The sequence below is a fragment of the Lutra lutra genome, chromosome 15 (assembly GCF_902655055.1).
Source record: "Lutra lutra chromosome 15, mLutLut1.2, whole genome shotgun sequence".
In the NCBI taxonomy this organism is placed as follows: domain Eukaryota; kingdom Metazoa; phylum Chordata; class Mammalia; order Carnivora; family Mustelidae; genus Lutra; species Lutra lutra.
In genome coordinates, this window is record NC_062292.1 from 36,276,592 (window position 1) to 36,288,641 (window position 12,050).

The following is a 12,050-nucleotide window of genomic DNA, read 5'->3' on the forward strand; positions in this document are numbered from 1 at the left end:
GATAAACATCATTTCACTTCTGCTTTTTAAATGGTTAAATATATCCTTTATTAAGTAATTAAATAAAAAAACTATAGTAATATAAATATAATTTTAAAGTAAGATTTTAAATTCCCAACAAACAAAAGTCCAGGGCCAAATGGTTTCACTATTCACAGGTGAATTCTACCAAATATTTAAAGAAGAGTTAATACCTATTCCTCTCAAACTGTTCCAAAAGTAGAATAGGAAAGAAAACCTCCAAATTCATTCTTCAAAGTCAGTACTACCTTGATACCAAAACCAGACAAAGACACCACACAAAAGAAAACTGCAGGCAATATTCCTCATGAACAAAGATGCAAAAATCCTCAACCAAATATTAGCTAATCGAACATAACAATACATTAAAAGGGCCATTCAAAAAAAAATAAAAAAAAATAAAAGGACCATTCAATATGGTCAAGTGGGATACATACCAGGGATAGAAGTATGGTTCAATATTTGCAAATCAGATTAACAAGAGGAAAAAATTTTAAAAACATATGATCATTTCAAAGGCAGAAAAAGCATTTGACAAAATACAACACTCGTTCATGACAAAATGTCTCAACAAAGTGGGTGTAGAGGAAATATATCTTAACATGACAAAGGCCACATATGAAAAACCCATAGCTAACATCATACTTAATGGTGAAAAACTGAAATATTTTCCTCTAAGATCAGAAACAAGACAAAGATGTCCACTCTTGCCATTTTTATTCAACATAGTACTAGAATTACTAGCTGTAGCAATCAGACAAGAAAAAGAAATAAAAAGGATTCAACTGGTAATAAAGAATTAAAACTGTCACTATTTGCAGATGACATGATACTATATATAGAAAACCCTAAAGACTCTACCAAAAAATCGTTAGGACTAATAAATTCAGAACTGCTGCAAGGTATAAAATTAACATATAGAAATCTATTGTGTTTTTATATACTAACAATGAGGTAGCAGAAAAAGAAATTAAGAAAAGAACCCAATTTACAATTGTATCAAGAAGAATAAAATACCTAGGAATAAATTTAACCAAGGAAGTGAAAGACCTCTACTTTGAAAACTATAAGATATTGATTAAAGAAATTGAAGATGACACCAAAAAAAAAAAAAAAAAAGGAGAGATATACAATGCTAATAGATTGGAAGAATTACCATTACTAAAATGTCTGTAGTACCCAAAATAATCTACACATTTAATGCAATCCCTATCAAAATATCAAAAGCATTGGGCACCTGGGTGGCTCAGTGGGTTAAGCCGCTGCCTTCGGCTCAGGTCATGATCTCAGGGTCCTGGGATCGAGGCCCGCATCGGGCTCTCTGCTCAGCAGGGAGCCTGCTTCCTCTCTCTGTCTCTCTGCCTGCCTCTCTGTCTACTTGTGATCTCTCTCTGTCAAATAAATAAATAAAATCTTAAAAAAAAATATCAAAAGCATTTTTTCACAGAACTAGAATAAATAATCCTAAAATTTATATGGAACCACAAGGACCTCTAATCACCAAAAAAAAAAAAAAAAAAAAAAAAAAAAAAAAAAAAAATCCTTAGGAAGAACAAAGCTGAAAGTATCACAGTCCTGGATTTTAAGAAGTACTACAAAGCTATAGTAATTAAAACGATATGGTACTAGCACAAAAATAGATACATAGATCAATAGAAGAGAACAGTGAGCCCAAAAATAAAGCCGTGCTCATATAGTCAAGTAACCTATAACAAAGGAAGCAAGAATATACAATGGGGAAAACACAGTCTTTTCAATAAATGGTGTTGGGAAAACTAGACAGCTATGTGTAAAAGAATGAAACTGGACCACTTTCTTACACCATACACACACACACGCAAAAAAAAAAAAAAAAAAAAACTCAAAATGGACTAAAAACCTAAATGTGAGACCTGAAACCATAAAACTCCTAAAAGAAAACATAGGCAGAATCTCTTGGACATTAAAATCAGCAACATCTTTATGGATCTGTTTTCTCAGGCAAGGGAAGCAAAAGCAAAAATAAACTATTAGGATTACACCAAACTAAAACACTTTTGCACAGTGAAGAAAACCATCAACAAAACAAAAAGGCAACCTACTGAATGGGGGGAAATATCTGTAAGGAGTGAATATCCAAAATATATGAAGAACTTATCAAACTCAACACTGAAAACTTGAATAATTGAATAATCTGATTAAAGAACAGGCAGAGTACTTGAATAGACTTTTTCTAAAGAAAACATACAGGTAGCCAACAGACACATGAAAGGAGAATCCTCAAAGGCGTTTATTTATTTATTTATTTTTATGTGTGTTTGTTTTATTACATGAAAATCAAGTTTCCTTTTTTTATATTTTTAAATTTTTTATATTATGTTAGTCACCATACTAATGTTATGTTAGTCACCACACTAACGTTCATCATTAGTTTTTGACATAGTGTTCCATGATTCATTGTTTGTGTAATCCATGCCCTCCTTAATACCCATCACCAGGTTCAGCCAACCTCCCATCACCCTCCCCTCTAAAACCCTCAGTTTGTTTCTCAGAGTCCACGTCTCTCATGGTTCCTCTCCCACTCTGATTTCCTCCCCTTCATTTTCCCCTTCCTTCTCCTGAAGCCCTTCAGGCTGTTTCTTATATTCCACAAATAAGTGAAACTATATGATAATTGACTTTCTCTGCTTGACTTATTTCACTTAGTGTAATCTCCTCCAGTCCCATCCATGTTGATGCAAAAGTTGGGTATTCATCCTTTCTGATGGCTGACTAATATTCCACTGTGTATATGGACCACATCTTATTTATCCATTCATCTGTTGAAGGGCATCTTGGCTTTTTGCACAATTTGGTTATTGTGGACATTGCTGCTATGAACATTGGGGTGCAAATGGCCCTTCTTTTCACTACATCTGTATCTTTGGGGTAAATACCCAGTAGTGCAATTGCTGAGTCATAGGGTAGCTCTATTTTTAATTTTTTGAAGAACCTCTACACTGTTTTCCAAAGTGGCTGTACCAACTTGCATTCCCACCAACAGTGTAAGAGGGTTCCCCTTCCTCCACAACTTCTCCGACACGTTTTGTTTCTTGCCTTGTCAATTTTTGCCATTCTAACTGGTGTAAGGTGGTATCTCAATGTAGTTTTGATTTGAGTTTCCCTGATGGCTAATGATGATGAGCACTTTTTCATGTGTCTGTTAGCCATTTATATGTTTTCTTTGGAGAAATGTCTGTTCATGTTTTCTGCCCTTTTTTTGACTTGATTATTTGTTTTTTGTGTGTTGAGTTTGAGGAGTTCTTCACAGATCTTGGGTATCAGCCCTTTGTCTGTAGTGTCATTTGCAAGTATATTCTCCCATTCTGTGGGTTGCCTCTTTGTTTTGTTCACTGTTTCCTTTGCTGTGCAGAAGTTTTTATCTTGATGAAGTCCCCCAAATTTCATTTTTGCTTTTATTTCGCTTGCTTCTGGAGACGTGTCTTGAAAGAAATTGCTGTGGCTGATGTTGAAGACGTTAGTGCCTATGTTCTCCTCTAGGATTTTGATGTCTCACATTGATATCTTTTATCTATTTTGAGTTTATCTTTGTGTATGGTGTAAGAGAATGGTCGAGTTTCATTCTTCTGTATGTAGCTGTCCAATTTTCCCAGCACCATTTATTGAAGAGACTGTCTTTTTTCCACTGGATATTTTTTCCTGCTTTTTTGGGGACTAGTTGACCATAGAGTTGAGGGTATCTGGGTCTCTATTCTGTTCCATTGATCTATGTGTCTGTTTTTATGAAAATCTTGTATTTATTAATACTTTGTTACTTAAGTGGTGGCAATCATTGTTAAATATATTTTAATTCAGTAATTTTGTTAAAACTTTTCATTTTATTGCCCCCAAATGAGACTAAATAAGTAAAATTAAACTTAAAAGTCCTAATGTGAAATTATCTTCAGTGAGTTGATCTAAACTATCATTTTTCATTACTTGTTCATTTTACACATTTTTCAAATTCCAACCTGTAGAATAAAGTTCCCTATATCCTGGGCCTCGAAAACGGCAAGATTCTGATGTGTCTTTACCTCGAAAATGGCAAGATTCTGATGTGTGGAAGGAAGCATTGTCTCCCTCTGTTGTCAATTCCATTGAAACCCATAAAATTGCATCCACCTGTCTCTCAGCTCCTCACGTTCTCTCAAAGAGAAAAGACATCTTGAGATGGCAAAAAGTTCTCTTTTTTCCCCTCTGACGGGCCAGAGTACTGGGTCAGGGGTCAGGGGTCAGGGTCTGTCTTCTAGGGGCAGGTCACAAGACCCAGCTCCTGCAGCCCACAGCCCCTCGGCTCAAAGACGTAGAGAACACAAGCCACTTTGCAGCTGGCTGACTTTATGACTGTCTCACAGACTTTCCTTCTACTAAGCACCCCAAAGTTGACACTGGGGAGGAAAGGGCTGTGATGGAGGTCTGACTCTGGTAAATGTTGAACCCTATTCTCCATGCTTCTTCACCAGTGGGGAAGCTAATGCTCAGTCTGCTCAACGCTTCACTTCCGCTTTCCCTCCGTGTCCGCATCTCATTTGATTTTGAAATGGATAAGGAAAGTTATAGTTACAGTTTCTCAGCTCCCCCAAGACTTTCATGACCCCTTCTGACAATAATACTTCACTCCTCTGTTGAATTATTATAATCCTAAATGCATCTTAAAAGATAAAATTGCATTCATTTTAAGAAAAAAAAAAAAAAGGAAAGCCTAGCCCATGGTGGGCATCTAACCTACAAAAAGACTTAAAAAGCAGGGACTCACCCTTACATCCTATATGTGAGGTCCAAGTCAAATTTCTCTGACAAGTCACAGTCGTAGGCCCATCCAAAGCAGGTTTATAGCCGGCAGAGCACGTGTACCTCAACACAGTTCCAATATTATATATCCGCTCTTTTGTTGGCACATGGTTGTTATATCTTTCCCAGGAGGCATTTTGGATGTCTGGTAAGTCAGTACAACTATCTGTTCATAAAAGAAGAACAAGCAGGGAAAGTCACTGCTACTAGAGATGCAATGGTGATCACCAACAATCCTGTCCTACCAGAGGATCCCACGCATTCATTCAGCCAGGGACTGTCTTGCCATGGCTGAGGCATCAGCCACGTCAGAAAACAAACTAGCACCAAGTTATCATTATTACTATTAGCAGAAGTTTTCATGATCCACGTGAGTTTATTGTTTCAGAGTGTCAGAATCATGGTTAGTTTATATAACTTTTTTGTGGAAATTGGAAAAAGGCATTTCTGGCCCTCCCAACCCCCCAGGACACTTTACTATGAATCTTTCAATCAATTATCATAATGTAATGATTTTGTTAGAACAAAACAAGTTTCCTACTATGAGAAAATTGTTAAAATAAATACACTAATCCACAATGTCTACAATGTTAATGTCTCCCTTTAGGGTTGAAGTGTCCACAACCTGCACATGTGTATATGGCAACCTTTTGTGATTATATAAGACCTTACCCAGCGTACTGTAATCTTTCTTTTTCCCAACAATTAGAAAAAATAAAGATAATTATTGATCTCAATTTAAATGTTTACTCTGGTTCTAGTGGGTTTAGGCATATAAATATACCTCCACCAACATTTCTGGGTAATTTGGATGCCAAACATTGAACTTCCTGCATAGTCCATACTTACTGAGCTCACAAATGGGAGGAGGGGGATCCCAGTCACCATTTTCTCCACAATGGATTAAACTGCTTCCTTTGAGAATAAAACCTCCCTCACAGTCAAATACCATGGAGTTTTTATAAGTATAGATCGTTCTAAATCCAGAGATCACTATTCCATTTTTAACAGTTGGCTTAACACAGACGATTTCTAAAGAATCACAAGAAAAGACAAGTGGGTCACAAAAGAGAAATGGCAATAAGGATATCACTTACTATTGCTAATGCAGATTCAATGATGACACAAAAGCCTAATACAGTATACATCCAGTAGATACAAGGAAAACATTTTAAAGTGAATATAATTGCAACTTTTATAAGCCTCAGTAAAATGAGGTCTTATCCTATCAGTTCTGTTATGATATGATTGTGAATAACCCCAGCTTACTCAAGAAAAACCAGCCATCTATAACCCAAAAGAAACATATCCCTAAAGACCTCATAATCCTTCCCTTACAGTGGCCTACTTTTCTGCATGATTTCAGTGTGGGTCAGTGGCCAGTGGTGATGATATGGCGGTCATGAGGAAAAGGCAGTCAGGCATCAGAGATCTGTGCTCTCACAAACACAGAACAAACTGCCCTGGGCACCCCAACCCCACAGCAGTCAGTCCTCTTGCCCCCATGTCAGTCCTGCCACCTTGATAACTTATGGCTATGGCTGAAGCTACCTTCACCACATGGCTGGATGGTGCCTATAGGTTGAGTTTTGTCCCCCTTCTTTTGTTGTCTCTTCTGTGGCCCGACTTGTCTCTCTGAAATGCAACATATTTATTTCCCTAGTTAAAGCCTTTCGAAGTTTCCCTTTCACCTTCACTCCGAACTTCTTAGCGGGATGCATGAGGCCCTTCGTAATCTGGCTCTGCTAAATTTCTGTCCTCAAACTCTGCTATTTCCACCTCTTGCTGTCTGGACTCCTGACATTTTGAATTGCTCGCTGGATCAGCTTTATCACCCCCTGATTTGACTGTGTTCTGTGGCGAGTGAGAATATTAAATGATACTATGTAGACACTTAGTCACAAAGGAAGGAGCCTCAGATTAGCCAAGTAACAATACTCAGTAGATCTTCTGATTTTTTTGTTTGTTTGCTTTGTCCTGTAGGCACTTGCGGTGAACGTTGTAAATGCTAACCAATATTTCCACTTCCTCTCCCTAAACAAACAAAACACAATATTCCCCAGTTCCCTTAAGATAGAGTCTACACATTACTAGTTTGGAACAAAAGGCTGTAAACTGATATGTGGTCACTTTGGAACAAAGCTCTTTTAAAAAGCCAGGGCATAATTTACTTTTCTCTCTTCACCTACTGAAGAGATTTTGAAAGCACATTTTGATGCAGAAGTATCACAAGAGCAAAGCAACCTGGATTGCTAGACTTGTTGCTGAATTTACCCCTAGCCAGCCTAGAGAGTCCCCTGGACATGGACCCAACTCGGTATGAATGAAAATCAACTTTTACTTTGCAGAGCCCAGTGAGATCTTGGTTGCTGTTTGTTACTGCACGCTGGTACATCAAACATAAATACCACTGGAGCAGATAAATGACTGCATTGTTGCAATGATTAGTCTTGGAAGCATTCCCTTTCCCCCAGCAAAGTCACCTACCTTTTTCTTTTAAGCAAACCATTCAGGCCAAAATTCATCACTGTGACTTACTTTTACAAGTAGGAGGACTTGGGCTCCAGACACCTACTGTCTTATTTTCCACTGTGCAAGATATGGAGGCTTTGCCTACCATTGAGAAGTTAGGGTCACATCTGTAGGTGACAGAAGAGCCATATGTGTAGAAATCTTCATCTGCGCCATTGTGCTTCCCATTGATGATGTCTGGAGGAGGCTTACATTTAGCAACTGGGGTGGAGTGAAGAAGAAGAAATCATCAGGGAAGGTACCTTTGCAAATCTAGCATTCATGATACAAATTCTAATGGAGGGTATGAAAAGCAGCGAAGATGCGCAAGAGTTTTATTTTCTAACATGGTTTAGCTTTGCAGTCAAGCCAGAAGAAGTCTTTACTTACTTATACATTGTGGGAGAGGATCACTCCAACCAACTCCTTTATCTTGGATCTCACAATAACTAGTGGTTTTGCCAATTAAAATATATCTGAATGAAATAGGATCAAAGAGTTTAATGAAATTCTTCTTACCTTAAATTAAGTTGGATAAAGGGATCTAAACAAATAAACTGGTTACTCAATTATAAAAATGAAGAAATAATGTTTTCCAAATAACACTTCCCAATGAGTAAAACTTTAGTCTCTAGACACACCCCAACCTCTCAGGCCCTCTGACATGCAGACGCCTTCTGACTTCTACAATATGCCACTAACTCCCCTATTCACAATCCCCATTTTTTTATGGCTCTTGACAGTTCTAAGCTTCCTTCAGTTTGTGTTACTCCCCTCAGTGTACGATAGTAATGGAAAGAAAAAGCATTGTTAGTATGTCTTAAAATGGTACTACCATCAAGGAATAAATGTACATTGTGGTTGAACACTAATGGAAATGTTGCCTTTGGCAAACTAGAGCCCCTGGGACTTATTTAATACTAACTCAAAGAAAAGTGAATCTCTTAATAAGATAAAGGACATTGAGAATTAAGCATTTACTTATTTTGGAATTTCTTGAAAATATGTTTTCTAAGCTACCCAGGAAACCAAGGGGAAAATGTGGTTTCCGGTTACTCCAGTAGGAACACTTTCAGCATTCCAACAGCACTTCCCTTCTGAATCTTCTCACTTCACATCTCATGAGTCATACACAGTAAGGGAATAATGAGGATTACATGTGCGAAAATCAAACAAAAGGAAACAACAGTACTAGGGGAAAATCTTAAACACAGGGGACAAGCAAAGAGGAATCAACACATACTTAGTTGCGGAACCTGAAGAAGGAACACAAAACAACAAAATAGCTATTTTAAAATGTATTTCAAATAAGTATTGCAGAAATAATACTTAATCTACATTTTGTTTTATTTAAAGATTTTATTTATTTATTTGACAGAGAGATCACAAGTAGGCAGAGAGGCAGACAGAGAGATAGGAAGAAGCAAGCTCCCTGCTGAGCAGAGAGCCCCATGCAGGTTTTGATCCCAGGACCCCAAGATCATGACCTGAGCCAAAGGCAGAGGCTTAACCCACTGAGCTACCCAGGTGTCCACTGAAGCTACATTTGAAAAGAGCATCACATAGCAACAAAAGGGTGAGGTAAATTGTCTGTATCAAAACAACTAAGAGTAAAATTACCAAAGATTATTTTGAGTTAAAGCACTTGAAATAGACAAAGGAAGGCACTCTGAACTCTCCTTTTCTTCCTGAAAGCAGGAGATAAAACTCTTATGTGAAAGATGCTTTCCCCATAACAGGAGGAAAAGAACAAACTTATCATGAGAGATGGGGAGGTGAAGCCAGGAGATATCTGTACAGACAGACCTTGTCAAAATGACCCTTATCTACCTGCAACCTTCCATAGGTTACTTCCAGAGGTTACATTTCCACAGTTGCTACTTTTTCTTCAACCTAGTATATAAACACTGAGGCTTAACCACTTTTTGGGTCTTCATTTTCCTGTGAAGGCTCCCATGGACATCTAAAACTAAAATATGTATGCTCTTCTCCTGCTAGTCTTATGTCAACTTAATTCTCAAACCCAGTCAGAGACCCTAAGAGGGTAAAGGGAAAGTTTTGGGGAAAGTTTCTTCAAAAGTTAAGTTAAACACTAATCCAGTACTGATTTTTAAAAATGCCTGAATTTAAACTTTATATAGAAAAATAAACAAGTATTGTCAAGAAAAATTTTTAAAAAAACAATAAGGCAGGACTACTCATACAGGCTATTGAAATATTTTATAAAGCCTTGGTAGTACATCACTGTGAAATGTGTACATGACTATGTAGGCAAAACAACGGAATTAAGTAGGAACATGTGCAGATACATACAAGATATATATGAGAATTTAATACAGTGTTAAAAAGCACTTTCAAATCAGCAAACTAAAGGACTTTTGAAATAACGGGAAAGTCATATGGGAAAATATAGGCTAGGATATATATCTTGCACTGTATATTATATATTGCCTCCAAATGGATCAAAGCTTTCGGCACCAAAAAATATGAAAACATAAAAGCAGCAGAAGAAATCTAGGCAAATAGTTTAAAATTTTGTATTAGAGAAGGGCTTTTAAACGAAAACCTAAAATCCAGAAGCCATTTTAAAAAGAAAGTTTGATAAATATGAAGCTTGAAAACAATTTTTCCTTAAGAAGAAAAAAAGTAAATCAATAGCCAAGTCAAAAGAAAAATAATATACTTGGAGGGAAAATTGCAGCTCCTATCAGAAACAAGATCTAGCAGAGAAGAAGTCAAACTATCACTCTTTGCAGATGATATGATACTATATGTGGAAAACCCAAAAGACTCCACTCCGAAACTGCTAGAACTTGTACAGGAATTCAGTAAAGTGTCAGGATATAAAATCAATGCACAGAAATCAGTTGTATTTCTTTACACCAACAACAAGACTGAAGAAAGAGAAATTAAGGAGTCGATCCCATTTACAATTGCACCCAAAACCCTACGATACCTAGAAATAAACCTAACCAAAGAGGCAAAGAATCTATACTCAAAAACTATAAAGAACTCATGAAAGAAATTGAGGAAGACACAAAAAAATGGAAAAATGTTCCAAAATGGATGAACGACCTCAATGTGAGAAAGGAATCCATCAAAATCCTTTAGGAGAATACAGGCCCCAACCTCTTCGACCTCAGCCGCAGAAATTAATTCTTAAAAACAGGCAAAGGATATGCCAAATAGTTCACAAATCAATACAAATATCTCTTGAACACATAAAAATATGCTCAATCTCACTCATGATAAGAGAAATATACATTGAAACTACAGTAAGATTTCATGTTTAGTCTTAATTTGGAAGATTTTAAAAATTTCATGTTTTCAAACGATTGACAACACAGTTGGGAAGTCTATGAAGAGACAGATGTTTACATACTCTGCAAAACATTATAACCTTCTCTAAGGAGAGCAATTAGGCAGTATCTTTCAAATTTTCAAATATGTATACTCTGACCCAGAAATCCCACTCTGGAAATTCACCCTACAGATATAATTGCATCTGTATGAAATTATATATGTACAAAGTGGTTGATCAAAGCACTCTTCAGAATGGCAAAACATTAGAAATACCTATGGATCCATCAAGAGACTGTTAATCCATGATACATGACACAATTATATTCTGTGACCTTGTGAAATCACTGAGGAACTTCTATGCACAAATGTGGAACTATGTTCTGTATATATTGACGAGTAAAAATAAAGCAAGACTCAAAGCTACATTTGTTATTGGAAAGGAGTAAAATAAAAATATATACTAATTTTTAGCTTGTGTTTATAAAAGTAAACACTAGAAAGATACATAAGAAACCCATTAATGTGGATCCCTGTTTTTAAGGACATGAAAGAAATGGGGTGGATGGCAAGAGGGTAGAAGCGAAAATTCTCAGTGTATATGGTTTTACATCATTTTTACTTTTTTTTTTAAAGATTTTATTTATTTATTTTACAGAGAGAGAGAGAGAGATCACAAGTAGGCAGAGAGGTGGGCAGAGAGAGGGGGGGAATAAGGCTCCCTGTTGAGCAGAGAGCCTGACACAGGGCTCAATCTCAGGACCCTGAGATCGTGACCTGAGTGGTAGGCAGAGGCTTAATCCACTGAACCACCCAGGTGCCCCTAAATAAAACCTATCTTAATAAAATAAAATATATACAATTTTAAATCCATGATAAGTATGTACATATAAATATAGATACTGTCATGTTACCTTACATTTTAGTTCTTATTGTATCTTTATCTATGAAGTAATTATTTATGTAACTCTTTATTCCAAAATGAAACAAAATAGTTACATTTCTGTTTAAAGTTTCTTAATTGTATCATAGTACACCAGATTTATTCAACTTTCTATAAGAAATGTGAGAGCATGAATTTTTCATTTTTTTATCTTTAAAAACTTTTTTTTTATGTTTTGTCCGTCACCATACAATACATCACTAGTTTTGTTGTTGTTGTTGTTTTGTTTTGTTTTGTTTTTAATTTATTTTCAGCATAACAGTATTCATTGTTTTTGCACCACACCCAGTGCTCCATGCAATCCGTGCCCTCTCTAATACCCACCACCTGGTTCCCCCAACTTCCCACCCCCCGCCCCTTCAAACCCCTCAGATTGTTTTTCATGAGAGACTATGGACTCTGAAAAACATCATTTTTACTTTTGAAATACATCATCTATTTTTTAAAAATTAATTTAAAACAACTG

At 36.5% G+C, this 12,050-nt stretch overlaps 1 protein-coding gene across 5 annotated transcripts in view; it reads right to left on the bottom strand.

Annotated features, from left to right (window-relative positions):
• C4BPA (complement component 4 binding protein alpha) overlaps positions 1-12,050 on the bottom strand; it is a 29,596-nt gene that overhangs the window by 6,720 nt on the left and 10,826 nt on the right. For all 5 annotated transcript variants that reach the window (XM_047705534.1, XM_047705536.1, XM_047705535.1 and 2 more), the window contains 4 exons: positions 7,732-7,817; positions 7,369-7,563; positions 5,680-5,862; positions 4,796-4,996 (listed from right to left, as the gene is read on the bottom strand). In XM_047705534.1, the coding sequence (XP_047561490.1) occupies positions 4,796-4,996; positions 5,680-5,862; positions 7,369-7,563; positions 7,732-7,817 (665 nt within the window). The remainder of the gene's footprint in view (positions 1-4,795; positions 4,997-5,679; positions 5,863-7,368; positions 7,564-7,731; positions 7,818-12,050) is intronic.